This window comes from Girardinichthys multiradiatus, chromosome 20 (genome assembly GCF_021462225.1).
Source record: "Girardinichthys multiradiatus isolate DD_20200921_A chromosome 20, DD_fGirMul_XY1, whole genome shotgun sequence".
Taxonomy (NCBI): Eukaryota; Metazoa; Chordata; class Actinopteri; order Cyprinodontiformes; family Goodeidae; genus Girardinichthys; species Girardinichthys multiradiatus.
The window spans coordinates 27648343-27676328 of NC_061812.1; the positions used below are offsets into that span (position 1 = coordinate 27648343).

A 27986-nucleotide genomic window follows, 5' to 3' on the forward strand; every position below is an offset into this window, starting at 1 on the left:
TTATTGTGTATTCTGTTATTTATTTGCTTACAAATACAACATTTTATTCAGAACATACAGAAACAGCAGCCCTTTATTGGGCTTAGACACTATTAAGATGCACAGATACATCCATTGAAATCTTTAAAGTGTTCAGAATGTTACTGCCTCAAAATAATAAAAACTATTATTAAATATGTGTATTGCTGATTTTTATCAGCCCCATTTTCCAATTAACATTTAATAGGTTAAATATTACTATTAAATCTCTTCAACACGGAAAAAAGGTTAATGTGTAAATGAGATTCTTACAATGAAATAAAACAAACAAGAAATCATCTGTTTACATAGTTCTAAGTATTAATCAGAGTCCTCTGAACTGTCGTCCATTCTGGTGTTCTTGGTTGTTTCCTCAGAATCGCTTTCCTGACCCTGCAGGAGGAAAAATGACAACATTAAGTGAGTGAGTGAATAATTGTCTGTCCTTTGTGTCTCTATGTTGCCCTGTGATGGACTGGCGACCTGTCCAGGCTATACCCCGCCTCCTGTTTAATGGACAGACAAGCGGGTATAGACAACAGATGGATGGATAGACTGATGAAACACAGTCTATCTGAATCCATTTCTTTAAATGGCAGGTACCTCATCATCTGACTGTTCCCGTGGTAGCGGTAATCCCCGATTCCCCTCCTCTTCCTCATCGTCGTCATCACTTCCTTGTGATCTCTGAGAAAGAATTTCTTCACCCTGCAAGGTGCATCATTTAATTATTTTAGAGCTTGTGAATCAGAATGCACTGACAGATAAAACGTTAACCATGTGTAACCTTTAGGTTCCGATTCTTCAGGTTTCCCATCCAAAAGGCCTCCTGGCAGTTGTTGAGCGTCAGCATGGCTTTCACTCTGTACACAAACAGCTCCAGGCTCTTCTTCACAGCTGGTACATGATTAGTTAAGCTGGTATCCTGGTGAATCTAAGAACATTTAGATGTGCTGGTCAGCTGTTTGCACACACTCAACATGGATGTGAATGTCAGTGATTTATTTGAAATGCTCTTTTTTCCCATGGTGGAATGATAAAACAACACTTTTAAAGTGCGAGTTAGATGCACAAATGTGAATTCAATGCAACTTTTCTCTAAAGTTTACATACAGGCTCAAATGTATTCATACACCCCAACTGTTTTAAAAACAGCTGTGAAGAAACCACTTTTAGTAGCCATCAACAAGGTCCTAGGATGATTATGGCTAGATATTTAACCACTGTTCCTATCAGAAATTTATAACTAATTTAAATTTGGTATTTTCCTGGTACCGACCCAGTTTTTAATTGTAGTTCATTCATTACAAATAAGGTTAAGGTCAGGGCATTGGAGAGTTCATTCAAGAAGCGGTTATTCATCCAAAACCAGCTTTGGTTTGTGTTTGGGATTATTGTCCTGCTAGAACATTGTTGTGTCCAGGTTTCAACTGTCTGATCCAAACATTTCCCTCAAACTGAAGGAGCAGCCCAAGAAGAATAGAATAGAATAGAATAATCCTTTACTGTCCCTCAGTAGGGAAATTCAGGGGTGCCAGCAGCAAATGGAAGCACGCAGATTCACACAAAGTTAAATATAATAATAAAATAAGTAATAAGAGGCTGCACTGTAAGAGGAAATTACAACATAAGATAAGTTAAGAAATGTACGAACTTTGCTTTTAAAACGAGAAAAGGCAGGACTGAGTAGGAGCTGCTGAACAAAGCAGGTAGAACACGACTCACTGTCCACAGTAAAGTGAATTTAACAATAACGGACTAAGAGGGTTCTGATAAAAGAAAAAAATAAATAAATAACACCTTCACGCATGACTGAAATGTGCAGCTGCCTACAGGAATAAGCTGAATGACTTCTGGAGAAAAGGTTTAATGGTCAGAAGAGACAAAGATGGAGCAACTGGGCACAAGATAGAAAATAATTTTTGGAAAAGTTATTGTGTTGGTAGCATCAAGTGGGACTGGTGCATTGCAAAATGTGGATAGAGTAGACAAATAATGACTTTGCATCCAAATCCTAAACTTCATCTCCACTAAATAACTACGTGGTTGAAGGTTGAACACAATGAACCAACAGGACAATGATCCCAAATGCACAACACAACTGGCTTTAGGGCAGATAAAGCAGGCAAACATTAAGCTTCTGGAATGACCTTGACTTCAATCCTGTTGGAAATGTATGGATTATGATTAATAGTCAGGACCTGTATTTTCAAAGATTCTCAGAGTCCTCTCTAAGAGCTCCTATCTTAGCCTGAAATTTCCTGCCAAGGAAAGTTTAAGAGTGATTCACTTCGTTGCCGAGAGCAACTCTGAGCCAGGAGAGGACAGAGATTCCTATTGATTCCAGGATCTCAAGTGGGAGCCAAACATCAGCTCCCTCATCAAGAAAGCCCAGCAGAGGATGTTCTTCCTGCGGCGGCTGAAGAAATTCAACCTGCCAAAGACTATGATGGTGCACTTCTACACAGCCATCATTGAGTCCATCCTCACCTCCTCCATCACCATCTGGTACGCCGCTGCTACAGCCAAGGATAAGGGCAGGCTGCAGCGTGTCATTCGGTCTGCTGAGAAGGTGATTGGCTGCAGTCTACTGTCGCTCCAGGAACTGTACACCTCCAGGACCCTGAAGCGGGCAGGGAAGATTCTGGCTGATCCCTCCCACCCCGGTCACAGACTCTTTGAGACTCTCCCCTCTGGCAGGAGGCTGCGGTCCATCCGGACCAAAACCTCACGCCACAAGAACAGTTTTTTCCCATCTGCCACCAGCCTGGTTAACAAAGCCCAGAAACCACCCTGACAATTTCCCTGACATTTTCCAAATATTTTTGTTTGAAAGCATATTTGGTATTTAAATAATATTTCAATTCTTCTCTACTATATTGTCTGTATATTTTTCACTTTTTATTCATGGTTATTCATTATTGTTTCTATTATTTATTTATTTATCCTTCCTAATATTACCTTACTAGAGGTGCACCGTTAATCTAACCTGCTGCTGAAACAATTTAATTTCCCCCTAGGAGGATGATAAAGTTTATCTTATCTGTATGTTATTAATTGTATGATTGTTATAGAAGTTTATGTTCTCATTTACTTGACTATTAAGGGGATGGATCCCTGCACGATCGAGCCGGTAGCGTTTCATTTATTCACTGCTGTTCATTGTTCGGAGAATATCTCTTCTTTCTCTTTGTCTTTCCATCATCGCCTCTGCTTAAGACACTCTAAAAATCCTCCTCACTACTCTTAACATTTCCTCACGTTAGGAGCTCTATTAAGGCCTAAGATGCTTAGTGAATCACTTTGATCTCACCGAGGGAAAATTCTAAGAAAAATTCGAGAATTTCTCCATTTTTTCTTAGAATGACGTCACTTGGAGCTCCTTTTAGTCTTAGGATTTCTTTGTGAATACGGGCCCTGATCTGTGCCAGGAATGCAACATTTGAAAAGAGACCTACCATTTCTAAAAAGAGTTCAAATATCCAGCCATAATTACCTTAGAATGGTTACAAAACGTTTCTTGTCTCTCTGAAACTTGTTAAGGCACGTTCAGCCAAATATTAGTGGGGCGTATGTATATTTGTGCCCGATAGTCTGGACCCTGTGTGGATTAAAGAAAATCTGCATCACATTCAGACTTGTGCAACTACTTCTTGCTTTTAAACTTCCTTGAAATGATGTGTTATCATTCCACCCCTGAAAGGAACAATTCAGATGCTTCATTAAAAGACATTTATGTCTAGGATGAGTGCATGTAAACGTCCTGACTGGCCCTGTAAGGCCAACTGTTGTAGGTTATAGTCAAAGTTGAAGTGCAGGCTCTTCTCCATGTCAACATGAAGGTTTCCTGTTGCCAGTTTTGCATAATGCATCATAGCTTAAAAAATTAACACAGAATGAGTAAAAAAATAAATCTGTTGCTACCTTGGAATGGCCACACATGTGGTGGAGCTGCCGAGTGCTGAGCTGGAAGGTCTTCAGCAAACTCTGGACATCTTCCTTTAAAATACAATTTGTACACAGTGTTCATACACAGAGATATTCTTCAGTTTTCAGCAAGGCTATAGGACCAACTCAAGCCTATATTGTAGTCGCTGGCAGAGATCATGCACCCATAGAGGGACTTGATATGTTCAGGAATAAACCTGAAAATCTTTTGTGACACTTCTGAATACTTTTGGACGTGGGATTGTTTTTTGAAACACTTGTTCAACAAGCAGCAATGAGAAAAAATGCTAAACATAACACTGGCTTATGCTGTAAGGTTCTTCTTTGTGTACCTTGTGCCTCTTGAAACTGTAGTCCAGCAGCGGCATTCCCAGTTTCAGAAATGACTCCAGAAAAAGGCGCCCAAACTAGTGACAGAAACCATGTTTTCAGTTAACAGAGTAACAACAGCAGTGAATATTCATCACAAAAAAGCCGAATAAACTCACCTTCAAGGATACATTAAGTACTGGCCTGGAATCAAACACCTACAAAACAATCAAAGGACAAAAGCTTTGAAATTTACAAAAGAAATGGGTGACAACAATTAGAAATAATTAAATTTCACTTAGAACACTCAATTTAAATCTAAACATTGAAAAATATAGAAACATGGTAGTTTAGTTTAATGGTTAAAGTCTGTTCCAGTCAACAGTTTACAACCACTCACCATTGCCATGAATGTTACATTAATTTGGGGGTTTTGATGATTTTTTTAAATATTCTTTCTTCCAGGGTGGAATAATTAAACAACATAAAGCTGCAATCATTTTTAAAACAAGAACTGGCAGCACAATTTTGAAATATTGCATGTAATATTGCATATGTAATTTTGGCCCTAACTAATATTTGGATCAATATCTCTTAGCAAGTTGCAGAGAAACCAAAAGCTTTTTGTGGTCCTCAACAAGGTTCTGGCCTCCATCTGGCTGGATATCTGACTCCACTTCCTCGTAGAAATATTACAGGTAATTTAAACTGATTGGCATCCTTTAATTACAGCCCATAATCATCTACTAGGGTTCAGGTCAGGGTTAATGTTACTGTGTTGTATCAATCAAAAACCAGTTCTGCTGCGTTTTTGTGACCATTGTCCTGTTGGAACACTCAGCTGTGGAAAACATTTCAGCCATCCAGCTGTTGATCTGAGGTGTATTTGGAGGTAGTTCTCCTTTGGTATTCTACTCACTTTGTGCAATGTACTAGTACCACTGGCGGCAAAATGGCCCCGCAGGATGATGCTGCCACCAACTTGCCTGACAGTTAGTACAGTGATCTTAGCTTTTAAAGCCTCATTTTGAACCCCACCCCAAACATAATTCTCCACAGCTCAATCTTTGTTTCAACTGACCATAAACAATTTCTCCACAAGGAAATTTGGGTTTTCCGTGTTAATTTCAAAACCGGCGCTTCTTTTTTGATCAACACCTTCTCATCCAATAGTGATGTAAACCTACTTCACTGTGAACAAGGGAACTGTTGTTTTAATAGCGTCCATTTCATGACAGGCCTTAGTGGATGTTATTAAACACCTAAACCATTTATTTCTCATCTGAGGGGGATAGTTTGTTGCACATGGTTGAAAGCTGGGGAGTTCTAACTTGACAACAACCCCCAACAAGCCTGACCCTAATAAAAATCTTTGGACTTATTTCAAAAGCTAGCTCAATGTCAGGAAATAAATACATTTGAAGAAACAAAACAGAGCTCAAATATCCAGCAAGAATTATGCACAAGGTTGTTGACGACCACAAAGGCATGTTTTTCCCCCTAACTTACTACAGCCGGGTATGATGTATAACTTTGACTTTATATGTATTGAAGAAAATCCACATTAGAATCAAACCTGTACACCTTGTTCTTGTTTTTAAAACTGATTGAAGTTAAATCAGTTTTAAAAACAACCTTAAAAGCATTAAAAGCCCCAGATGAATGACATTCATGTCCATATTGAGCTTATGTGTGCATCTAACTACAAATGTAGAGGTTTACAGCTTTATGATCACAAGTGCAGGTGATCTACCTTCACCAGGTTGACTAGGATGTGAAAGTCTCTGACAGCCAGGTTCCATATCAGCAGTTTCTCACTTTGAGCCTAAAAGATGGACAGATTCTTTCCATCTTACTCTTTAAAACACATGACACAAACAGGGGAACAGGCAGCAGGAGTCTGACCTCAGAGCTGTCGCTCATTTTACCAGCAGGAATCCTCCTGGCAGCTTTCTCCAGCTCAGCCATCAAAACTTTGTAGAAAACCAGGAATGTCTGCCTACAGAGAACAAGGAGGTAATGGAGTGGAAAATAAATGGTAAATGGACTGAACTTATATAACGCTTTTCCAGTCATACAGACCGCTCAAAGCGCTTTACACTAGCGCCACATTCACCCAATCGCACTCACACATTCATACACCAATACGCAGATCGATAGGCAACTTGAGGTTAAGTGCCTTGCCCAGGGGCACATCGACATATGGCAGGAGGAAGCTGGAATCGAACCCACAACCTTCTGATTGCAAGACGACTACTCTTCCTACTGAGCCACAGTCGCCTCAAAATAAAGGAATTTAAAGTTTTTATGATGCTGGTAAATAAACTGATTGCAGCTGCATTTTATGGGACTGACTCAGTGCTCTCTCAAGTGCTACTCTAACTTCCAAAGCAGAAAACATAACCAATCTATTTCAGTGAATGAGAATTAGTTTAAAGGATTCACCTGTTCAGAGTGGGCCAGGATGCAGAGCTCTCATCTTTGGATGCATTGATCAGCTCAGTGATTCCTTCTCCGGCTATTTCCTCCACTGCCTTCAAAACATCGTCGACATGCTCCAGGTAGATGCTGATGAGTGAGAGAGATACACATTATAAAAAATACACAATACATTGAAAAAAGGTGAGAAAATACATGTAAAAATCGGAGGGAGTTCACAGATGAATGCAATCTCCTTCATTTTATGCAACTATCTTGCATGAGCTTTGTTCAATTCTGTGTGGGATTCACAAAGTAGACTGCACAAAATACAGGTCCTTCTCAAAATATTAGCATATTGTGATAAAGTTCATTATTTTCCATAATGTCATGATGAAAATTTAACATTCATATATTTTAGATTCATTGCACACTAACTGAAATATTCCAGGTCTTTTATTGTCTTAATACGGATGATTTTGGCATACAGCTCATGAAAACCCAAAATTTCTATCTCACAAAATTAGCATATTTCATCCGACCAATAAAAGAAAAGTGTTTTTAATACAAAAAACGTCAACCTTCAAATAATCATGTACAGTTATGCACTCAATACTTGGTCGGGAATCCTTTTGCAGAAATGACTGCTTCAATGCGGCGTGGCATGGAGGCAATCAGCCTGTGGCACTGCTGAGGTCTTATGGAGGCCCAGGATGCTTCGATAGCGGCCTTTAGCTCATCCAGAGTGTTGGGTCTTGAGTCTCTCAACGTTCTCTTCACAATATCCCACAGATTCTCTATGGGGTTCAGGTCAGGAGAGTTGGCAGGCCAATTGAGCACAGTGATACCATGGTCAGTAAACCATTTACCAGTGGTTTTGGCACTGTGAGCAGGTGCCAGGTCGTGCTGAAAAATGAAATCTTCATCTCCATAAAGTTTTTCAGCAGATGGAAGCATGAAGTGGTCCAAAATCTCCTGATAGCTAGCTGCATTGACCCTGCCCTTGATAAAACACAGTGGACCAACACCAGCAGCTGACACGGCACCCCAGACCATCACTGACTGTGGGTACTTGACACTGGACTTCTGGCATTTTGGCATTTCCTTCTCCCCAGTCTTCCTCCAGACTCTGGCACCTTGATTTCTGAATGACATGCAGAATTTGTTTTCATCAAAAAAAAATACTTTGGACCACTGAGCAACAGTCCAGTGCTGCTTCTCTGTAGCCCAGGTCAGGCGCTTCTGCCGCTGTTTCTGGTTCAAAAGTGGCTTGACCTGGGGAATGCGGCACCTGTAGCCCATTTCCTGCACACGCCTGTGCACGGTGGCTCTGGATGTTTCTACTCCAGACTCAGTCCACTGCTTCCGCAGGTCCCCCAAGGTCTGGAATCGGCCCTTCTCCACAATCTTCCTCAGGGTCCGGTCACCTCTTCTCGTTGTGCAGCGTTTTCTGCCACACTTTTTCCTTCCCACAGACTTCCCACTGAGGTGCCTTGATACAGCACTCTGGGAACAGCCTATTCGTTCAGAAATTTCTTTCTGTGTCTTACCCTCTTGCTTGAGGGTGTCAATAGTGGTCTTCTGGACAGCAGTCAGGTCGGCAGTCTTACCCATGATTGGGGTTTTGAGTGATGAACCAGGCTGGGAGTTTTAAAGGCCTCAGGAATCTTTTGCAGGTGTTTAGAGTTAACTCGTTGTTCTATTTTGTATAGGCTTCGCCCTCTAAGGCTATCGCTAGTGGGTTTATCCCTTCGCACGCAGCGCAGCACTGAAAACTTTAGTCCACGCCCACCTGCTGTGTGGGCCCCACCCCGGTCCGTATAAATTACGGTGAGACCGGACAAACGGCTCCCATTTTTCTTCAGCGAACAGCTTAACAGCACTATAACAAGTAGAACCATGGCTAACGTTGGCACTATCCGCCTTTGCCCGGCTTGCAAAACAGGCTACATCATGTCCTACGACCTGCATGCCATCTGCGAGGGCTGCCTCGGTCCAGATCATGCAAGCCTGGCCTTGACCCCACAGTCCACCTGCCCTTCCTGCAGGCGTCTGCCTCAGGAGGAGAAGCGGCGGCGTCTAGCCATTTTCTCCCCGCTAGAAGGGGAATTCCCAGTAGCGGACCAATGCTCCCTCGATGCATTGGACATCTTTGGTGTTGGGCGGGAATCGGACGTTTCCTCCCCAGAGACAGCGACTGATGTCTCCACTCCCTTCCTCCGGACGGAGGACGCGGAGGCAGATACTAAATCAGTCCAGGCTCAGGGCCTCCTGATGTTGGCGACCACCCCATTTCCGGCGATGGGCGCACTTGTTAGCGCGCTGCCGGACATCATCGCCAAAGTAGCTGAGGCTAAAGGTGTCCCTGTTCCCACGCCTCTAGCCCAGCTGCCGACTGATGACCTGGCGGGAAAATTCGCCCCAGCTCATTCGACTCGCCGAGATCCGGTTTGGTCCCCCAGTTCCCGCTCTAGAGCCCAGTCTGTCGATGGTTTTTGGGGTTCGGTCGGCCCGGCGCATCGGACAACGGCCTGTGCCCCCCTCCTCCAGCGATCAGATCATGGCCAGGCTGACTGATCGCTCCCACCAATGTGCCGCTCAGGTCGCTGCAGCGACCAACAACACCGCCTTCCTGGCCTACACCATCTCTAAGAAGGCTCGGGAGATGGAGCTGCCTCCGGAGGATGTGGAGGAATTTTGCAACCTAGCAGACACCATCCTCAACCTCTGTGCGGCGTCGGCTGTGTGCTCCTCCCGCATCGCTGCCTGGGAGACTTTGCTGCAGCGACAGATGTGGCTTCGGCTCTCCTCCTCCATCCCTGAGGATTTTAAGAGGGAGTTACTGGAGGGACCGATCAGTCCGGACGGATTGTTCGGTCCTCATTTCCAGTCCTTGCTGAGCCAGATGCAAACCTCTCAAGAGGAACTTGAGCGGGTCAGGAGACATGGCTTCCGGTCGTCCCACACCATCGGCCGCTGGCGGGACCGCCGTGATCAGCGTCAGCAGCAGAGACGCTCCACGGCCGCTGCCGCAGCTCCCCGAGTTCCTTCGCCCACTGCTCCGTCTACTCGGCCACAGCAGCAGCGCAGAGGTCGGCAGTTGGCGTGCGCCTCGTCCAACCCTCCGCAGGAGCCACGGCGGAGATTTAAAAAATGACTGGTGGGGGGGGGATGTGTGTAAAACTACTGATTGTTTTGAAATAAAACACATAAATTTCTCTAAGAGCAATTTTCCGTTTTATTCCAGCTCAGCCAGATCGTACGATCTCGCTGCGTTTCCCTCACACACATTCCCCACTCCTAATGAGACGGCCCCTTTTAAACGGCCGTTTAAGGGGCTCCACGATCTCACAGTTTCTAAGCATGACTCCACGAGAGCATCCTATGCTGCTCCGGTAGAGCTCCGCTCGCTGCCTTCTCCCTCCTATCCTCCCCAACTGTCAGTGGGTGAGATCACAGAGGATGAACAACAGCAGCTCCCCACGAAGCGGCGCATCAGTGATGCCCCCACTCAACACCGTGCTGCGAGCCTTGGTGAATATCCCCCTGGTGAGGCTGGTTTACAGCCCTTTCGATCCGAGCCCCCCATGGGTTACCTCCGATCAGAATCCGAGTCGGGTAACGGCGGAAGGGGCTTTAGCCTGGCTCGTATTCATGAGCACCACGGCACCACAGATAAATGCGCGCCCGCTCTCAGAGCACTACTCAGAGTGGCGACGCGTATGTTCCCTGGACAGGTGGATGGACAGACTGATCAGCAGAGGTTACACGCTGCAGTTCCTGTCTCCAGCCCCACCGTTCAGAGGGATTTTGGAGACAGTCCTGTCCTCACCGGAGCAGAGCTCCGTTCTCATGTCAGAACTGCAGGAACTCCTGATAAAAAACGTCATTTCCAGGGTTCCTCGCGGAGAGGAAAACACGGGGTTTTATTCCCGGTATTTTCTGGTTCCCAAGAAAACAGGAGGAATGAGACCGATTCTCGATCTGTCCCTGTTCAACAAAGCGATCATGGAGAGACGTTTCCACATGCTGACAGTCAGACAGGCGATGAAAAATGTTCACCAGAACGACTGGTTCACCTCCATAGATCTGAAGGATGCTTATTTTCACATCCCCATCATCCCGAAACACCTCAAATATCTGCATTTCGCTTATCAGGGGATCTCATATCAATACAACCGCCTGCCGTTCGGTTACTCTCTCGCCCCACGCACGTTCTCCAAATGTGTGGAGACGGCGTTGGAGCCGCTGCGCTCGGCAGGGATGAGAATCCTCTATTATCTGGACGACCTGCTTTTGCTGGCTCGGTCCAGAGAGGAGGCAGCGGTACAGACAAAGAAGCTGGCCGCACATCTGACAGTCCTGGGGTTTTCAATAAACTGGGAAAAAAGTTCTGTTTTCCCATCCCGGATGATCGTTTATCTGGGGGTGGAGTTAAACTCAGCCACAATGAGAGCCCGGCTCTCTCAGCCGAGAGCAGACGCGCTGTCAGCGCTTCTCCTCTGTGTCAAACCTCACAGCTTAGTGACAGCTCTGTCACTTATGCGGTTACTGGGAATGATGTCAGCGGCTCACGTGGTTGTTCCGCTGGGTCTGCTTCATATGAGACGTCTTCAGAGATGGTTCATCCGCCTGCACATAGATCCTGTGCATCAGAAGAGGCGGATGATCTCAGTCCCTCCTTCAGTGGGACCCGACCTGGCCCACTGGGGAAATCCCCGCATCCTGTCAGAGGGAGTTCCCCTCAGCACACCAGCGTCACACGTCTCAGTGTTCACAGACGCATCCCTGTCGGGATGGGGAGGAACGTGTCAGTCTCAGGCGGTGGGAGCACAGTGGCCAGACCACATGTCTCTCCACATAAACGTGCTGGAGCTTCTCACAGTGTGGAAGGTGACACAGCATTTTGCTCCTCTGCTGCGGGATCATGTTCAGCATGTTCTGATCCACACAGACAACAGAGTGGCAGCAGCCTACATAAATCGCCAGGGAGGTGTGCGCTCGGCTCAGCTGTTAAACATTTCCAGGCGGCTGCTGTGCTGGGCGCGCATGAACCTGCTCTTCATCAGAGCAGTGTACATCCCCGGCGTCCTGAACAGAGGAGCGGACATCATGTCCAGAGGTGGTCCTCGTCCCGGGGACTGGAGTCTCCACCCCGAGCTGATTGTTCAGATCTGGAACAGATTTGGGAAAGCAGCAGTGGATCTTTTCGCCACACGGGAGAACACACAATGTCAGCTGTGGTTCTCACTGAGCCCACGGGAGGATCCACCGTTAGGAGTGGACGCCTTTGCTCACAGCCCGTGGCCGAAAACGCTCCTTTATGCCTTTCCACCAGTTCCGCTGATCCCGCAGCCCCTGGACCGAATCCGAGAGGAACAGCTCTCAGTGATTCTCGTAGCCCCAGAGCGCAAAAGCGCGCCATGGTTTCCGAGCCTGCAGCAGCTGGTGTCAGGTCGCCCGTGGCAGCTGTCGTGGAGAGAGGATGCACTCCTCCAGGCGGGAGGGGCGATCAGGAGCTTCCCAGAGTTAGGTCAACGTCTCTGGGTCTGGCCGCTGAACGGGAGCGCTTAGAAAGGCTGGGTCTCCCGCATGATGTGGTGCGCACGATTCAGGGTGCACGAGCCCCCTCTACCACAGCGTCATACGCATCAAAGTGGGCAGCTTTTCAGCGCTGGTGCGTAGAGAAAGACGTGGAGCCTTTTTCATGTCCATTAGGCTGCGTGCTGTCATTCCTCCAGCAGCTGATGAACAGAAATTTAGCTTTCAGCACCATTAAAACTTATGCTGCAGCTATTTCCTCCTGTCATGAGGGTTTTGGTGACAGGACGGTCTTTAACCATCCGCTGATGAAGCGTTTTCTTCGGGGTGTACGTAGACACAGACCCGTGTCACGCCCCCTAGTCCCTCAGTGGGATTTAGCGCTCGTCCTGCGCGCACTGGTTAAAGCCCCATTTGAGCCCTTAGATCAGGCTCCACTAAAACTTCTGTCTTTTAAAACAGCCCTGCTGTTAGCTCTGACATCTGCGAAGAGAGTGAGCGATTTATCTGCTCTCTCTGTCGCTCCTTCATGTCTCAGAATACGAGCCGACGGCAGCTCAGCTGTGCTGCGTCCTAACCCTGCTTTTACACCTAAAAGTCTCTTCGTGCATTACAGAGAAAACTCTGCAGGACGTCCTCTATGTGTCCAGCGCCTCTCACATTGGCTGTGTGAGGCTATTTCACAGGCTTATATTTCCTCTGGATTGGATCCTCCAGAGAATCTCAGAGCTCATTCAATCAGGGGGATTTCATCCTCCACGGCTCTGCATGGAGGAATGACAGTGGAGGACATCTGCACAGCAGCCTCATGGTCATCTCCATGCTCATTTATTCGTTTCTACCTGCGAGATGTGTCAGGTTTCTCCATGACTCATTCTGTTCTCAGGGTTCTGACAGAATGACTGTTATTTCGTTGCATGTATTATTGAGTCACCCTTCCTGCATGCAGACGCAGGGTGTCGTAATATTATTATCAGCCACTGATCGTGACTTATGATGTTATTGTCACTGCGGCTGTATTTCATTAAGCCTCCATGTGAACAGAGGTTATTCTCCTTTGCTGTGTTGTCTGTGGCACACGAGGTTGTTCTGCTGCATCATTACGCATGATCCAGCCGCTGATCTGTCTCCACGTTTCCTCATGGAGATGTTTTACCTGCTCTGCTCATCGTTACACTGTTACAGTTCGTAACCTTCGTTTTCCAATTACAGCAGCAGGTCTGTTATTACAGCCTTTTTTCCTTGACCAGAGATATTCTTCTCTGGTCATTGTGATGCGCAGGACGCTTGGAGTGCGTCATGACGCATTCAGAAGGCTGATTTTTTGTTGTCATTAGGCAAGCAGATGTTCAGTTATGGTCTGGATGGACCCAGTGAGGCATAGACTACATCCTGCTTCGCCTTTAACCCACTAGCGATAGCCTTAAAGGGCGAAGCCTATACGAAATAGAAGGTTGGTTCTGTACTGTAACCCCAGATTCTATGAGTATAGGCGCAGCCCTTTAAGCTCTGGGCCTCACTGGTCCCTGAATGGCTGAAGAAAAAGCTATTTGGGAGCCGTTTGCCCGGTCTCACCGTAATTTATACGGACCGGGGTGGGGCCCACACAGCAGGTGGGCGTGGACTAAAGCTTTCAGTGCTGCGCTGCGCGCGAAGGGATAAACCCACTAGCGATAGCCTTAAAGGGCTGCGCCTATACTCATAGAATCTGGGGTTACAGTACGTAACCAACGATTCAGATGATTAGGTTCATAGCTCGTTTAGAGACCCTTTTAATGATATGCTAATTTTGTGAGATAGGAATTTTGGGTTTTTATGAGCTGTATGCCAAAATCATCTGTATTAAGACAATAAAAGACCTGAAATATTTCAGTTAGTGTGCAATGAATCTAAAATATATGAATGTTAAATTTTCATCATGACATTATGGAAAATAATGAAGTTTATCACAATATGCTAATATTTTGAGAAGGACCTGTACATGCAGAGTTTTTTTATTTTGTGTGATGCAGACCTACCTAAGGAGAGTGTAAAGTGCTTCGTTGAATTTGCTGCCTCGCTCTCTCTCTCCGCTAGCTGTCACCCAACTCTGGCTCAGGAAACGACGTGCAAGAGAAGCTGTGAGGCGAACATCAGACCAGTTTCATCATATATCGCTAGATGGTAGAGCAGAAGATTAATGTAAGGTTTCTATATCAGCCTCACCAGTCTGCTCTCTGTAGGCACCAGGTTTTCCTCCCTTCTCTGACAGAGTTGACAGAAGCTGGGAGAGACTCAGAGCTGTGCTCAGGCTCGGCATCGTGCTGCGGAAGTTCAGCAGGTACTCAAAACTGTCGCTAGGAGAGCAGGAACAAATATCAACATTTAGGATCTCAACACAGAGACGTAAATAAAACAAAAAAACTGTACACAGACGGTCATCTCTGGCTTGGAAAAATTGGAACCCACTTTACAAGCTGCTCTATGGTCAGTTCAGGACCCCCTTCTTTAAGTCGTCCAGCCAAAACTCCCAGAGCCTTCTTCAATAACATCCGCTGTCCCGGCTGGCTGAATCCAGACCTGACAGATCCCAATTATAAAAACAGCTCAACAACCCACAAAATGGTCGACGAGGTACGCTGCACTTACACTCAATATTCTCTCACCAACTGAAGGTGGTGTTCAGGATCTGCAGGAGCAGCTGGTAACCTGATGACATTATCTGGTGCTCCTCCACATCTGTTGAAGGTCCATCCACAACGCCATTGTTCTCAGACAGCAGAGTCTGTAAATGGGTTCATGCATACAACAGGTTTTAACAGAATGAAAGGACATGACACAAAACACGAGAATCCAGGGATTTTGTACCTGAAAATGATTATGGCAGTTTTCCAGGTGTGTGCAGAGGGAAGGCAGCAGCTGAACGCAGTAGGAGGCAATGTCTTTTATACTCCTCTGTTGTAGATGTGAGAATCCCACAGTTTTATCAGCCCTCACCTACAAAAAGAAACTTATTATTATAAAAGTATATGTTTCTGTTATTACAGTTTTATAGATTTGTAACTAACTCAATGTTTCTTCTAACAGTGTAGCGAACTGGTTGAGACAAAAACCCCACTTAGCCCTCCTTCACACAGGACTAAGACCACACATCCACATGAAAATCAGCCTGAACACGTAGGGTCTCTGCAGGGTCTGATGAAAACGCTGCAGGAGTTTCCTCCTCTACAGCAAAGCTGAAACTTATAATGACGCAGCAAAATCCTCTGATAATTATAGGGATGTTTCACAGATGTGACGAAACGTCTTAGTGCAGATTTGACATCCAATCCCTAGAAGAGCAGCAGGATTTGCCAAACATTAAGAATGCAGTAGGGTCATGCTTGCCTTCACACTGAAACGACATTCTCTGAATTTGACAGGATTTAGAAATATTCAAACAGAAAACTGAGATCCTGCAGACATTTGGGTGGTCTTAATCGAATGTGAAGCAGGGCCCTAGGGCACTGAGACAAGGAAAAGGGTAAAATCCCTTCAATGAGCAGGTAAACCTTTAAAACCTCCATACACAAAGTAAGAAGTGATAAAAGTTTTATTTGTTTTTACTTTCGGCAATAAACTTTGGGTCGTTCCTTTTCTTACCTTCAAATACATTTAATCTCCTTATCATTTTGAAAATACTTGCATTTAGTCTGTACCTTTAGGAAAGGAGCTCTCTTGGCTGGGGCGGCTGTAAGACTGAACTCCAGTTTGTGCAACATGTCGTCTAACAGGAAGACCAGTTCAGTGGGGCCCAGCAGGACCTCCTCTCGAACCTTAAATAATATCATGCAGGTGTTAAGGTTAAATGCAGTAAAGCCAAACCAGGATTACATCAATGATTCAAAACCCAACCTTAGTGTTGAGCTCTGAGTCTAACAACGAACGTGACAGCAAACCACACTGCAGAACACTGAGAACCTCCATATCCAGCTCTCTGAAAAAGGGTCTGTATGCCGTCAAGCTGACACCAGGCCGGATCTCTTTCTCCTTGTCCTTTTCCAGCTGCTCCTGCAGAACATTTGATTTTAAGCATGTTTACTTGCTTTAAACAGAATTAAACGAGATAAAAGATATTACCTGCTGAGTTTCGTCTGCTTCGGTCACCTCCTCTGGCTGAGAGACTCCTTCTGGAGCACTCTTACCAGGAGCCTTTCTCTTTTTCCCTGTTCCATCTAAGTAGCACATGAGAGTTAAACAGATACAAGTTAAAATAGTACATTAAAAGTAATTATACCAGCTAAAGACAAACATTTGTGGGATTAATTTCCTTTTTTTGTCTTGTTCACAGGAACACCAAAACCTGACCCTATCCCATCTGTAGTTTCTCCGTCGAAGTTTGAAACAGGTGGAATGTAACCGGGACTTCCTGAAAACAGGAGAAAAGCTAATTAGGAAAACTGGCAGTTCGTGGCCAATTGGAGGGATTTTAAATAAGATATTGGAATAACTAAAACAGCCCACCTGCGAGAGCCCTCTCCAACAGCGTCTGCAGAAAAGTGATGTTCTGCAGACGAGTCATCACCTTCATCTTTATGTCTGTTTCTTTCTGTTTGCAGAATCCATTCACGACCTGTGAAAACAAGCCTCAGCCACATTTATTTCTTAAATACGCTGATGATTTTTTCCTTTATTTTAACCTGCAGTTACCTCTCGGAACCAGTTGATGGTGTGAAACAGCAAAGAACAGAGGAACTCCCTCTCAGCTTTTGACAGGCTTTCAACTTTGTCCACTACATCCATGTTTGTCAGGATCAGCGGACACCCTGCGATGAAGAGAATGTAAACACAGAAGAAAGGAAGAAATCGTTTTAAAGCTATGAACTTCTCGCTTCTCATTTTCCTCACCCAAGAGGGCACCAATCTCTTCTAGATCTCCCTGATGCCGTTTCTCTTCACAAAGCCTCAGGAGGCGAAAAAAGGGAGATAAACAGAGAGGGGACACACGTCTGTAAAAGACACAAGGAAATGAATGCAACATATTAGCAGCCATGGTCACATTTGCTGCTATGGGTACCATAAAACAGAAGAATCCAGTTTAAATGATATAATCACCGACTGTCACTGACTTTTGTTGTTTCCCAATTTGAGATTGCTGCTCTGCTTTGTTTTGGGTGTCCTCGGCCAATAAAGGCAACAGGTTGATGGCGATGCATCCCTGACTCTCCTCCTCGAGGTTGTACATGGCACAGGCTGGAAGGGGAAAGGACCTGAAACAAAGAAAGGATTATAAGCCAATTTAACCACGGAGCAGGGGGCTAGGTGGGTGGGTGGACGGAAGACTGTTAAATCAAGTTTTATACTTTTCCAGGTAGCGTTTACAACTCTGTAGGAATTACTTTAATCAAAAAAAACATATTTATATATTTGAACAGTGCTATCTAACTGACTTGCATGACTAAATGTGAAGGTATACAGTAAAATTACATTTTTATGTCTTTAGCTGCCAAGAACTAACCCTTTTATATCTGGTCCAAGGTCCACTACAAAATCATCCTGGAAGTCATCCAGGACACTCATTCCGATCATTTCCTTCAAAACATGGAAGACAGACTGCATGAAATGCTTGTTTGTGAGATTGCCTAATCTTAATAATGTTTCAAAAGTATATTCAAATGTGCCCTTTTGGTTGTGCTGAGACACACCTGCACCTGTGGGTCCAGTGCAGAACTCCAGATCAGGTTGGCCAGTTCATCGTAGTACAGAGCTGCTGCCTCAGGAGAGCTTTCACTGCTCGACTTCACCAGCTCCAGCAGAGCCGTCACCTGCAAGTTGGAAAAAGAAAGGCAAAAACGTTCTACATTACAGCAACAAGTCAAATAAACTCAAACCATTTCACAAAGCTGTTAGATCTGATTTCTTCATCACACACTGATGGTGTAACCAGAGCTGGGGCAGAGCTAAAACATGCTGCCACTATGTGTGGAGATTTCTATACAAGCAAAAGGAAGAAGCTTAGATCAGCTGCGTTGTAATAATAGTCTTTGTAGATACCACAGCAACAGGTGCATGTAGAAAAGACACTAGATTGACTTATTTTCTGTAATACCCAGTAGCAGAAATATTGCTGAGTTAAAAAAAAAAAATAATAGGGCAAAAAAAAATACAAGGAAGCAGGAGTAAGTAAAAGAGCAATAGTGTTTAAATTTAGAAAATTAAACACATATTGTTTATTTTTATTATGTCACGGATACCTGTCTTAACGTTTCCTGGGACAAAGAGCCGCTCTGCGATTGCTTCCCTTTAGGCCTTAGATTTGAATAGAGTGCAACATGGAACATGTGAGATAAAAATGACAAAAAATATGAATTAAATGAAAGACCCAGACATAAAGCTTATCTGATGTATTACATCGAGGCTCCCATGCTGCCGACAATCATCACAGCACCAATGATGCCTATGCGCTTGTACTTTGGCACGGTGCTGGAGAGCTGCTTACGGATCACTATGTGCATGTCGTCCTGCAGGACGAGACAGATTCAGAAGATTGGACTTATGGAGAAAGACCGATACAGAGAAGTTCGGACAACCAAAAATGCATGAATATGCACCTGGATGTGTGATCCTTGCTGCTGCTGCCCAAATGCCAGCCTGCTCAAAAGATGGAAGAGTCTTCTGATCTGCTGGGGGGTGAGATTCTCCATGTAGTCCAAGATCCCCTTTGTCAAAGAAACTGACCGGTTAAAATGTAAACCAACAGATGAGCAACTTTAATAAACTGCAGAATCGTTGGTTAGGGAAGTGTTCATTTCTATAACACCTTTCATGTTTGTTGCTTTGTGCAGAACGGTTTACATGAAAGCCACAAACATCAAGTCTTTAAACTAAAATAATATAAAATCACCACTGTAAGTTCAATAGAAATAATTTCTCAAAAATCTTATAAAAATTCTAATAAAAATCATTTAAATAAAAATTTAAATAAAATACGGCTACATTTGCTAAATTTGCAAATGTTAATATAGTCTAATGTGGTGGCTTTAAAAGTGAAAAGAAAAAGAAAAATACCATTAAAAGTTCATTCATTCATTTTCTACCGCTTATTCCATAGTAGGTTGCGGGGGAGCTGGTGCCTATCTCCAGCAGTCTATGGGTGAGAGGCGGGGTACACCCTGGACAGATCGCCAGTCCATCGCAGGGCAACACACAGACAACCAAGCACACACTCATTCACACACCTAAGGGCAATTTAGAGAAACCAATTAACCTAACAGGCATGTCTTTTGACTGTGGGAGGAAGCCGGAGTACCCGGTGAGAACTCACGCATGCACAGGGAGAACATGCAAACTCCATGTAGAAAGACCCATTTAAAAGTATTTTTTAAAATATTCATTGAGCTATTCTCCCAAAATTCAGTTTAGAGTGAGTTGGAGCAAGTAAACTGGCAGTAAATGTTATCAAGAGTCTGTGATGTAAGTTGGGTCAGGACCATAAAGTTCTCAAAATCTAAGGATGAGGAATATAAATCAGTTCTGAAAATACCAGGAAGACAGAACAGAGCAGCTAAAACTGAACTGTACTCGGTTCTGGTTAGTAGTCCAGCTACAGAAGTTTTAATCAGTTGAGTTGTTTGGTAGGTAAGTAAATTGCGCATCCAGTCGGCTAGAGACAAAGACATGGATTAACGTTTCATTCCTATTTTTTTTTTATAACTAGAGAAAGAACGACAGTTTGAATAACCGTTATACATGGGGAGGGAAGGGTAAAGCTGTGCATCCATTTACCTTCACAAAAACACAATAGAGAGCCATTTCTGAAGGTTTTTCCATAACAAGAGTGCAGAGCAGCTCCAGGGCCACGTCTACCTCCCCACCAACACCACTGCACACATGGGTCACAAGAGATCCAACAACCTCCTGTAAAACACAATACAGGGCAGATTAAAATCCCCCGATTTAGTTTGCCTCTTTGGCAATTCGTACCCACATTTCATGCTCACTCACTGCCATTTTCCCCATTCCTGCTTCTATATTTTACTTTCAGCAACCAGTTTCATAGCCATGTACTCTCTTTGTACAAGTGTTTAAGTATATATTTTATGAAAACTTTGTTCTGCACCTCAATTTCCATCTAATTATGTTCGGATCCTGTTTGAAAGGATGTAAAAAAAGAAAAGAAAAAAAACAACCTTCAAACCATCGACAAATGTAAATGACCTGCTGCTTTCAGATAACACTTCTTGGAGTGAACATTACTTCAAATTGTCTGTGTCAAAGCTGGTACAAAATGTCTCCAAGGCTGTTACACAATGACCAACACCCCTGTAAGGCTTTTAGATATAAAATACTGGCCTAAAATGAATAACAACCCCACCTGCTGGCAGTAAGAGTCAAACTCAGTGAAAGAGTGTCGGTACATGTGCCCACCAAAAGGCACCACGCAGGGATCAGGGGAGCGCAACAAACTCTGGGCAAGAGCCAGGATGGAGGGGAAGTACCCGCGCATGACCTGGAAATACAACAATTACAGAGTAAAAAGGCTAGAGGGCGGTAACGTTGCTCTGCAGGCTTGTGTGTTTACAGACTGACCCACCTGAGAGTAGTCCCTGAAGGTTTTCTGCAGCAGAGCCTCCTGGATGAGTCCGGTCCTCACTTTGAGCTTCAGAACTCTCTCCGCCCCCCGGCGACTCTGGTTGGCGTTGGTGCAGTGGAGGATGAAGAGCAGGAGCAGATCTAAAACCTAATATGGTGGCACGGACATTATTGGTAGAGAAATCCAAACTCAACATGTAAAAATAGCATTCCTAATATAGGTGTACGTAGAGTTTAACCCGGCAAGATCAACAGATCTACAAAGGGAACAATGTAAATGAAGGACAAACAAGACAAGATTTTTCCAAACTGGAAGAACCTGTGTGGGTTTTGTAGCTGAAAACAGACTGGAGTCCATTAGTTTTTCAGAACTCAACTGCACTCACCTTGTGGTTTTTAACTTCATCCACTGCTTCTATTGCCTGGTGACCAAACAAAAAGTTAAGTCAACAGCAGTGAAGGTAAAAAAGGCAGCTGTTTACAAACCAGGTTCAAAAACTGTTGAAAAACAGAGGAACTGAAAAATCTTACAGCTCCATTAAATCTAAAAAAAAATAATGTGTTTTATTATGACAGAGACATTTTTTATACGTTTACTTTTGTCTAACACCAATTTTTTTTGCTCTTCTGCCATTTATGCACTTAACCATCCACCTATGCATCCAGCGTCTATACCCGCTTATCTCGCACTCTCACCTTCTACAGGCAATCTAAAGAGGCCAGTTAACCTAACATGCATGTTTTTGGACAGTGGGAGGAACCCACACATGCATTCAGAGAACATGCAAACTCCAAGCAAAAAGACCAGGCAAAAGACTCAAACCCAGGGCCTTCTTTAATTAAAAAGATTTTAAAAAGTTTTCCACACAGATTATTAACAAACCTTGAGCCAAGCCTCAGAAATAGTTTTCTGGAACCGGACCGCTGACTTGATGCAGTCCAGTATCAACATAATGCTATCCTGACTGCTGCCGGGCGTAGCTGTAGAAGTAGATCTAAAGCAAAAAGAAAAACAGAACCAGGAACTTCCTGAGCCAGTCCAAACAAATGTTTTGATATCAAGCAGTAGCAGAGCTGAACCCAGTTGTTTCTTACCCCGCTGCTGATTTGCTCTTGATGCTGCTTTGTGAGGCCTGCAGCACTGGAGGTAGAATGCACTGCTCCAGTTCCAGCTTTTTATGCAGATTACTCACCACCTGAAGGCAGACAAATGCGTGTTGCATTCAAAATAACTAACGCCAAAGAGTGAAACGCTATGGATATGACTTAATATCTGACCTCAGATGCATCTGAGGCTGAGACAGAATGCAAGATGAACTTGACTACAACGGGTAGGTCCTCCAGTTGGACAGCGGCGAGTGTGGCCATAACTGCCTCGCGGACCTGAGACAGAGAACAATGACCAGTCAGAGTGCAGTGATGTGTGTGGATAAGCTTAAAGCTGTACGGTACTGGATACATTAATTGGCGCCACTGGCTGTGTAAAAAGCCATAAAATAAATTCTTCTGTAATAAAATTTCATACTGGACGTGACAGGAAAATCCAACTTAAAATGGACTAAATTCATTCAGTGAGGAAAAGAAAATGTTAAGAAATAATTGTTTTCAACAAAATCACCGGTGGTACAGCTGCTGTAACAATTTTGTTAAACTCTAGGAAAAGCTTTTAGGGTCTGATCTTCAAAGGTTTTGTGTGTACAGAACCGTATGCAAACCTGTTTGCGTCAGCAAAGCTGATCTACAAACGAGGTGGTAATCGGAATGCGTATGCAAACTCGGCGGAACTGCGGGCGCAAACGTTTTAGCGTGTCTGCCTTCATGAATATGCAAAACAAATTATAATGACCCAAACGCACAAATTCATGGGAGGAGGATATGCAAATGTCATCCCTTACCACCCGTAATGCGATTTTCAAAGCCTGAAATGGTTTGCGGGTACAATTTTTGCGTGTGGATTTAGCACGTTTGAAATGCAAGTGCTAACTGGGACGCAAAAAGGTCTGCTGTGGCTTTGGCCAGAAGGAGGCATAGAAAGAATGACAGATGACAGGAATCCTCTGTACATGTGCCAACCAATTTGGGTTGTCAAAAATAAAAATATTAAAAATAGATGAGAATAGAGGATTCTATGTAGGATTATCTAAGCTCTGATTTGGAGCCAATCACAAACAAAAGCCATGATATTTCTCCTGAGGTAAGACTCCTTGCAACACTTCATTCAACATCATTCCAGCGTAACATCGCTGTCAATGATCATCTGCTGAACGCACACAAACCTGATCATGTCACCAATAAACAATTTAAACAATCAAACACATTGTATATCGTTAAAATATTGGTAAAACAAAACCAATTCAGTAAAATCAGTGGAAAATAATTTATTTTTTACGTACATAAATGTTCAAATTAACTTTTTTTCAGGACAGTGATGCTATGTTTTAAAATTAACAAAGCTATAATATACAGATTGTCAACTCCTACAACATCTTTTTATGTTGCTAATATTACGTTCAGGCTTAAATATTGACGCTGTTTATGATAAACTCCGAACTCTTCAAACCCGGTGAGAATTAAAAGATCAAGGGAGACAAATTAATTAACAGACATATTTGTCTTTTATATTGTTAATATTGATTTGTTGCGAGTTACGTTGAGCAAGGTAAGAGAAATAATCTCGTCAGAGCAGATGACAAACCTGCTGTTAGTAGCACAACCAAAGTTAACTAACTGTAACAGTCCAGAAAAACAAGGGCCGAACGGAACAGAAGGAAAAAATCAGCAACTGGATCATTTATAATGATGCAGCGTAATAATCCCTGCATATTTCAAGCAACACAGAAGAGGATCTATTTGCTTTTCTTCTTGTTCCAGCCAGTAGCACATGCAATTTCCTCATTTAAAAAGGGCGGTCAGCACCTGTTTTACACCTGTTAATCATTACAATCTTTGAAGATCGCACACAACGTGCCCACTTATTGCACGTGCAATTTATTTTTTTGTACGCTCAAATTAGCACCCGCTATTTGGATCTTTCAAGATCAGGCCCTTAGTCTTCTGGGGAGAGGGATCTCCCTAGATCCTCTGTTGGGCTCTTTTCTCTTCAGCCCACCCCGCACATTTTCAATTTGAGGACTGTGCTGATCTGGGACTCAGTTCAGACTCTTCAGTTTTTTTTACAGTGACCTTATTTGTTAGTCAAAATGTTCTCTTATGTCAGAAAGTACATATTGCTGTGAACTTTAATAAGGTTTCCAAGGCCTTCAGAGGAGAAGCAGGCCTGCAACATCAACTATCAAATTAAAAAATGCGTCAAAACTAAGCAATCCCATCATGCCCAGTCTATAAATGCATCAACCAAATGTATACATTTTGAGGCACTCAGAAAAGTCTGATCGGTGCATCGCTAAATGTTAGGGGTTGCCAATAATTGTGCATTAACAAAAAAGGTCTATTAAAGTCTGTTTTTTCCCCCACTTAATAAATGTACTCAAATTAAAGGTAGGATTATGCCACTGCAATAAAGAATTTATTTTAAGGCTTTTTATACATCTTAACTGAGGGTGCCAGCAAATTTTTGAGTTTCTGTACCTCTGTAAGTAATGACGATGAGAGGTTAAGACTGGAGAGGGCATCCAGAATGGGGACCGTCAGCTGAGTGTTCTCCTGAAGTAAAGTACTGAAAAGACAAGAGATGAAAACCTCCAAACTGCAGGCTGACCGCAATAATAATAAAACTTTAATGAAAGGTTTACATTCCATACTTGAGCTCCCTGGCTGTGTCATTGTGCTGAGAGTCTTCCAGGATCTCTGGTAAACTGGTGATGATGTCACGCTGCACCTCAACTGGTGCTACTGACACCAGCTCCATAAGCTTCACTGCAAGTTCCTGCGAAAAATATGAGAAACAAACACACTTAACCACCCAGACAAAATACATGATGACAAACAGTCTGCTTAAAACCTCGATAAGTAAAACAATTCACAATTATGTCACCTTTGTGTCCACGACTCTGTCGAGCCATTTCAGCTGGTTAATAATCATACGAGGAATATTGAGTCCTCCATCCACAGTTCTATGATTTAAAAAACAAATCAAAAAAGATAATGAAAAATGTGGAATAAATAGTTGAAGTGTTGTCAAGGGAACTTGTGAAATACTGACCCATCAAGCATGAATTCAGGGAGTTTCTCAAGTAAGGTGTTTATTATCAAAGTCTGCAAGAAAAGTTGCAAGCCATTAAAAATTCAGGAAAACAAACAGAGCAGAAAGAAGCATTTTTTACAGTGTGACATCCTTCTTTCTTTGACAATTTTTAAAAGAAACACACAAATAAATCAAACCTGTAGCACTTCAATGCCCAATAACATCCTGAGCAGGCTTTCCTGGAATGAGCTGACAGAACTGCAAGAAAAAGAAAAAACTTGGTGGTGTGTTGCACTTCACTCAAATCAAACATGAGTGTATAGCCCCCTGAAAGCTGCTGAGTGTACCACCCACCTCCCTGGGTGTTTCCATACACATTACCTAATGTCTCCTTCAGATTGTTGTGGAATACATGGAAGGAGGCAGCTCCTAAACCTGTCCGGGTTCTCAATGTAAGTCTCCAATGCCGTTATAAACTCCTTCAGGATCTAAATTAATGACGAGGTGACTGAATGTGAGCAGCAGTAGTAAAGGTGCTGACTCTTACATTAGGAAAGTTCTGTGCAGGTATTATACTCACAGCAGGGTACCTGGGGCTTTTCTGCACCTGCTGCTGTATTCGCTTCTGGAAAACTACCTGGTCAACAGCTTAAAACAATAGAACATTTAGGTGAGCATCTGACTTAAGTTAAGTGATGTGTTTTTACACTTTGGAGTGAGTTTACCGATCTCATGTGATGTGCCATCGTGTTTTAAGTTGACACCAGCTTCTTTTACAAAAGCCACAAAAACTGTTTCATTTGTCTCCTCTGAGGCAACCTCTTTAGGAAGGCGACCAGCGCTGCGACTCTTCTTTGCCTCTATGAAAAAAAAAAAATGCAATACATAAAATAACATGAAAAACCTGTATTTAAGTTAAAACATGAAAAACCACAGAAGATACACAGAATCCTTTGTATGTCGTGTCTCTAACGATACACCTTCTACTACCCTTCCACAGTAAAATGCATATATAGTTATGAAGAGGATTTTTTCCAAACATTTTAGTCACCTCACAGGTTTGCTCTGTAGGATTTAGGCCAAGGGACTGAGCTGGAAATAGAAAAGGGTTGATTTTGTGTTAAGTGAACAATTTTTGTGTTGTTTTGGATCATTATCCAACGTAAAGATCCACTGGTTGGTTATTGGCAGAGTCCAGCAGAGTATTATTTAAAATTTTGTTTTGGGTATTAATATTGCCCACCAAAGAATTAAGGATAACAGTGCCACAGTACCCTTCTTTAATCGAGAACTCATTTTATTACCGTTTATAAAAAACTGTTTTTTTTATGTATATCACAATTTATTGTGGTGTTTGACATTAATTGTTAAATATTGTGTATTGCATAATTAGATTTATAGAAATACGTTTCCTGATAATTCAATGCAACTATAAAATCCCAGGCCCTTTGGAAGATAATCAGCCCACAGCATCACAGATCTTCAACTGTACTTAAAAGAGGATCTGAGTTGCTTTTCCAAATGTTCATCCATCCTTTGATGCCAGGATCAACCGAGATGTTTTGTTGCAGAAAATCTTACTCTAAGTGTAATCTGACCAAAAACCATGGTTGTAATTGAGGTCAGTGTACAGATTATGAAACGCCATGCATTTTTTTGGTACTTCTATTGCTATCATCCTCAGTGTGAGTGGTGGCAAAACAAACATGGGTGTCTGTCTGGACTTGTTTGTTATAGTTGCAACTATTTTAACATTTTTAATTATCGTTATAAATATTGGCAAGTTTAGGTGAGGAATTAATTTCTTTTAACTGTTTCCTGTCTTAGTTGAGCAGCATGTTCTCTTGTCTTTCCCATTTTTAAAATTATCGTACAGCCTTTTGCTATGCCATATTTATACATCAGGTCTTTTATGACCAATACAAGTTTCTAGACACAACGATCAACCAAAAAAATATATAAATTATTTAAATGCTTTAGTTTCTTTTGTTTTATGGGGACTGTTTGAGGATCAATAATTGTGACATATTATGCCATTGCAAAAACACAGACGTTTACTAGAAAATTTTGAAGTAAGCTTGAGAATTAAAAGCTAGCATCTTTATACGTGCAGTTGTGGGTTTACATGAAACTTACTTGTGATGGTAGTAGCTCCTGCTAATTTTTCCACGGAGGAACGTCGCTTTTTGCGCATCATCTGGTATATTATAAAAGAAAAAGTGTTGAAAGCAGTTAACAGCTAGCGTTTTCAGTAAAACCAAGACATGACACCTGGCAACATCAGGTAGATGTCCGAACGAACTTAACATTATAAAAAGATTATTCTATTAGCAGACTGCATAAATTAAGCTAATAATAATAACAAGACATACTTTTCCAGGGAACGACGTCAAAGAGAAGAGCAGCAAAACGACGTTACAAAAGAAACTCCCGCGCCAATGTGCGCAGCACGTCACAACGTCAACCCTAGCTCCTCCCACTCGTGTAGCTTAGCAACAAAAACTAAAAAAATAAACGTAGTTCAGGGGACTTAAACTTGCTTGTAATTTCCAGAAATGCTGCTTCCAAAATTAAACTATGTACTTTTCTGTTTTAGGTGGTCGCTCAGCGTGAAAACGTTTACAACAACGGTTACACCGTTAGTGACGATTCAAGATTAGGGCGCGTTTTATTAAAGATTATGTGTAAATTATAAGGCGGGGATTGGACTGTTGGTTCAATTTGACAGGAGCACACTTCAACCGGTGTACGTTGGAGTGATAAACAAGCGACCCCTGATAAACTGACGCTAATATTTTTTAGCTCCTCTTTACATTTATTTCGACCCTGTAATCATTTCCTCTTTAAACTATTTTTTAATCACTCCAGTTGTATAGTGAGCCGGTCCAAAATGTAAGGATAAAAGAAAAATAAATGTCATAATAAATAAATTTGAAATAATACAAGTAGAACAATAAGGACCAAAAACAACGACAATTTTTTTTTTTTTCCACAATTATTCCCTCTATAATGGTTTTAAGTACAACTGGGTCATCACAAAGTGATCTTTTTTGTATTT

At 43.0% G+C, this 27986-nt stretch overlaps 1 protein-coding gene across 3 annotated transcripts; it reads right to left on the minus strand.

The window, feature by feature from the left end:
* fancd2 (FA complementation group D2) lies at window positions 1–27573 on the minus strand. Of its 3 annotated transcripts, none has more exons than XM_047346496.1 (44): window positions 27301–27566; window positions 27065–27125; window positions 25654–25788; window positions 25509–25576; window positions 25310–25416; window positions 25126–25186; window positions 24947–24999; window positions 24779–24857; window positions 24546–24670; window positions 24373–24460; window positions 22063–22167; window positions 21880–21980; window positions 21668–21779; window positions 21171–21206; window positions 20786–20932; window positions 20567–20701; window positions 19978–20109; window positions 18804–18911; window positions 18604–18713; window positions 18447–18501; window positions 17898–18017; window positions 17711–17784; window positions 17322–17462; window positions 17101–17201; window positions 16903–17018; window positions 16717–16825; window positions 16523–16621; window positions 16333–16427; window positions 16108–16263; window positions 15912–16028; window positions 15082–15210; window positions 14880–14998; window positions 14683–14793; window positions 14440–14570; window positions 14253–14352; window positions 6721–6843; window positions 6181–6274; window positions 6029–6100; window positions 4455–4493; window positions 4299–4373; window positions 3943–4017; window positions 806–952; window positions 622–726; window positions 1–411 (listed from the first exon to the last, which is right to left on the minus strand). In XM_047346496.1, the coding sequence occupies exons 2-44, from the start codon at window positions 27123–27125 to the stop codon at window positions 340–342; spliced, it is 4338 nt and encodes a 1445-aa protein (XP_047202452.1). In that variant the 5' UTR covers window positions 27301–27566; the 3' UTR covers window positions 1–339. The 3 variants fall into 3 exon arrangements, with proteins under 3 accessions (XP_047202452.1, XP_047202450.1, XP_047202453.1); XM_047346494.1 differs by having other exon boundaries at window positions 24537–24670; XM_047346497.1 differs by lacking the exons at window positions 1–411; window positions 622–726; window positions 806–952 and adding an exon at window positions 3515–3619 and having other exon boundaries at window positions 24537–24670; window positions 27301–27573.
* Between the last annotated feature and the right edge of the window lie 413 nt (window positions 27574–27986).

What these genes read in the sequence shown, in the direction of transcription:
- fancd2 (XM_047346494.1), bottom strand. Translation starts at nt 27,125, where the DNA reads ATGATGCGCAAAAAGCGACGTTCCTCCGTGGAAAAATTAGCAGGAGCT. An exon ending in AGCAAGGATCACACATCCAG is followed by an intron (nt 18,714 to 18,803) that starts GTGCATATTCAT and finishes CTCGTCCTGCAG; the next exon opens with GACGACATGCACATAGTGAT. An exon ending in GCACTTTACACTCTCCTTAG is followed by an intron (nt 6,844 to 14,252) that starts GTAGGTCTGCAT and finishes CTCACTCATCAG; the next exon opens with CATCTACCTGGAGCATGTCG.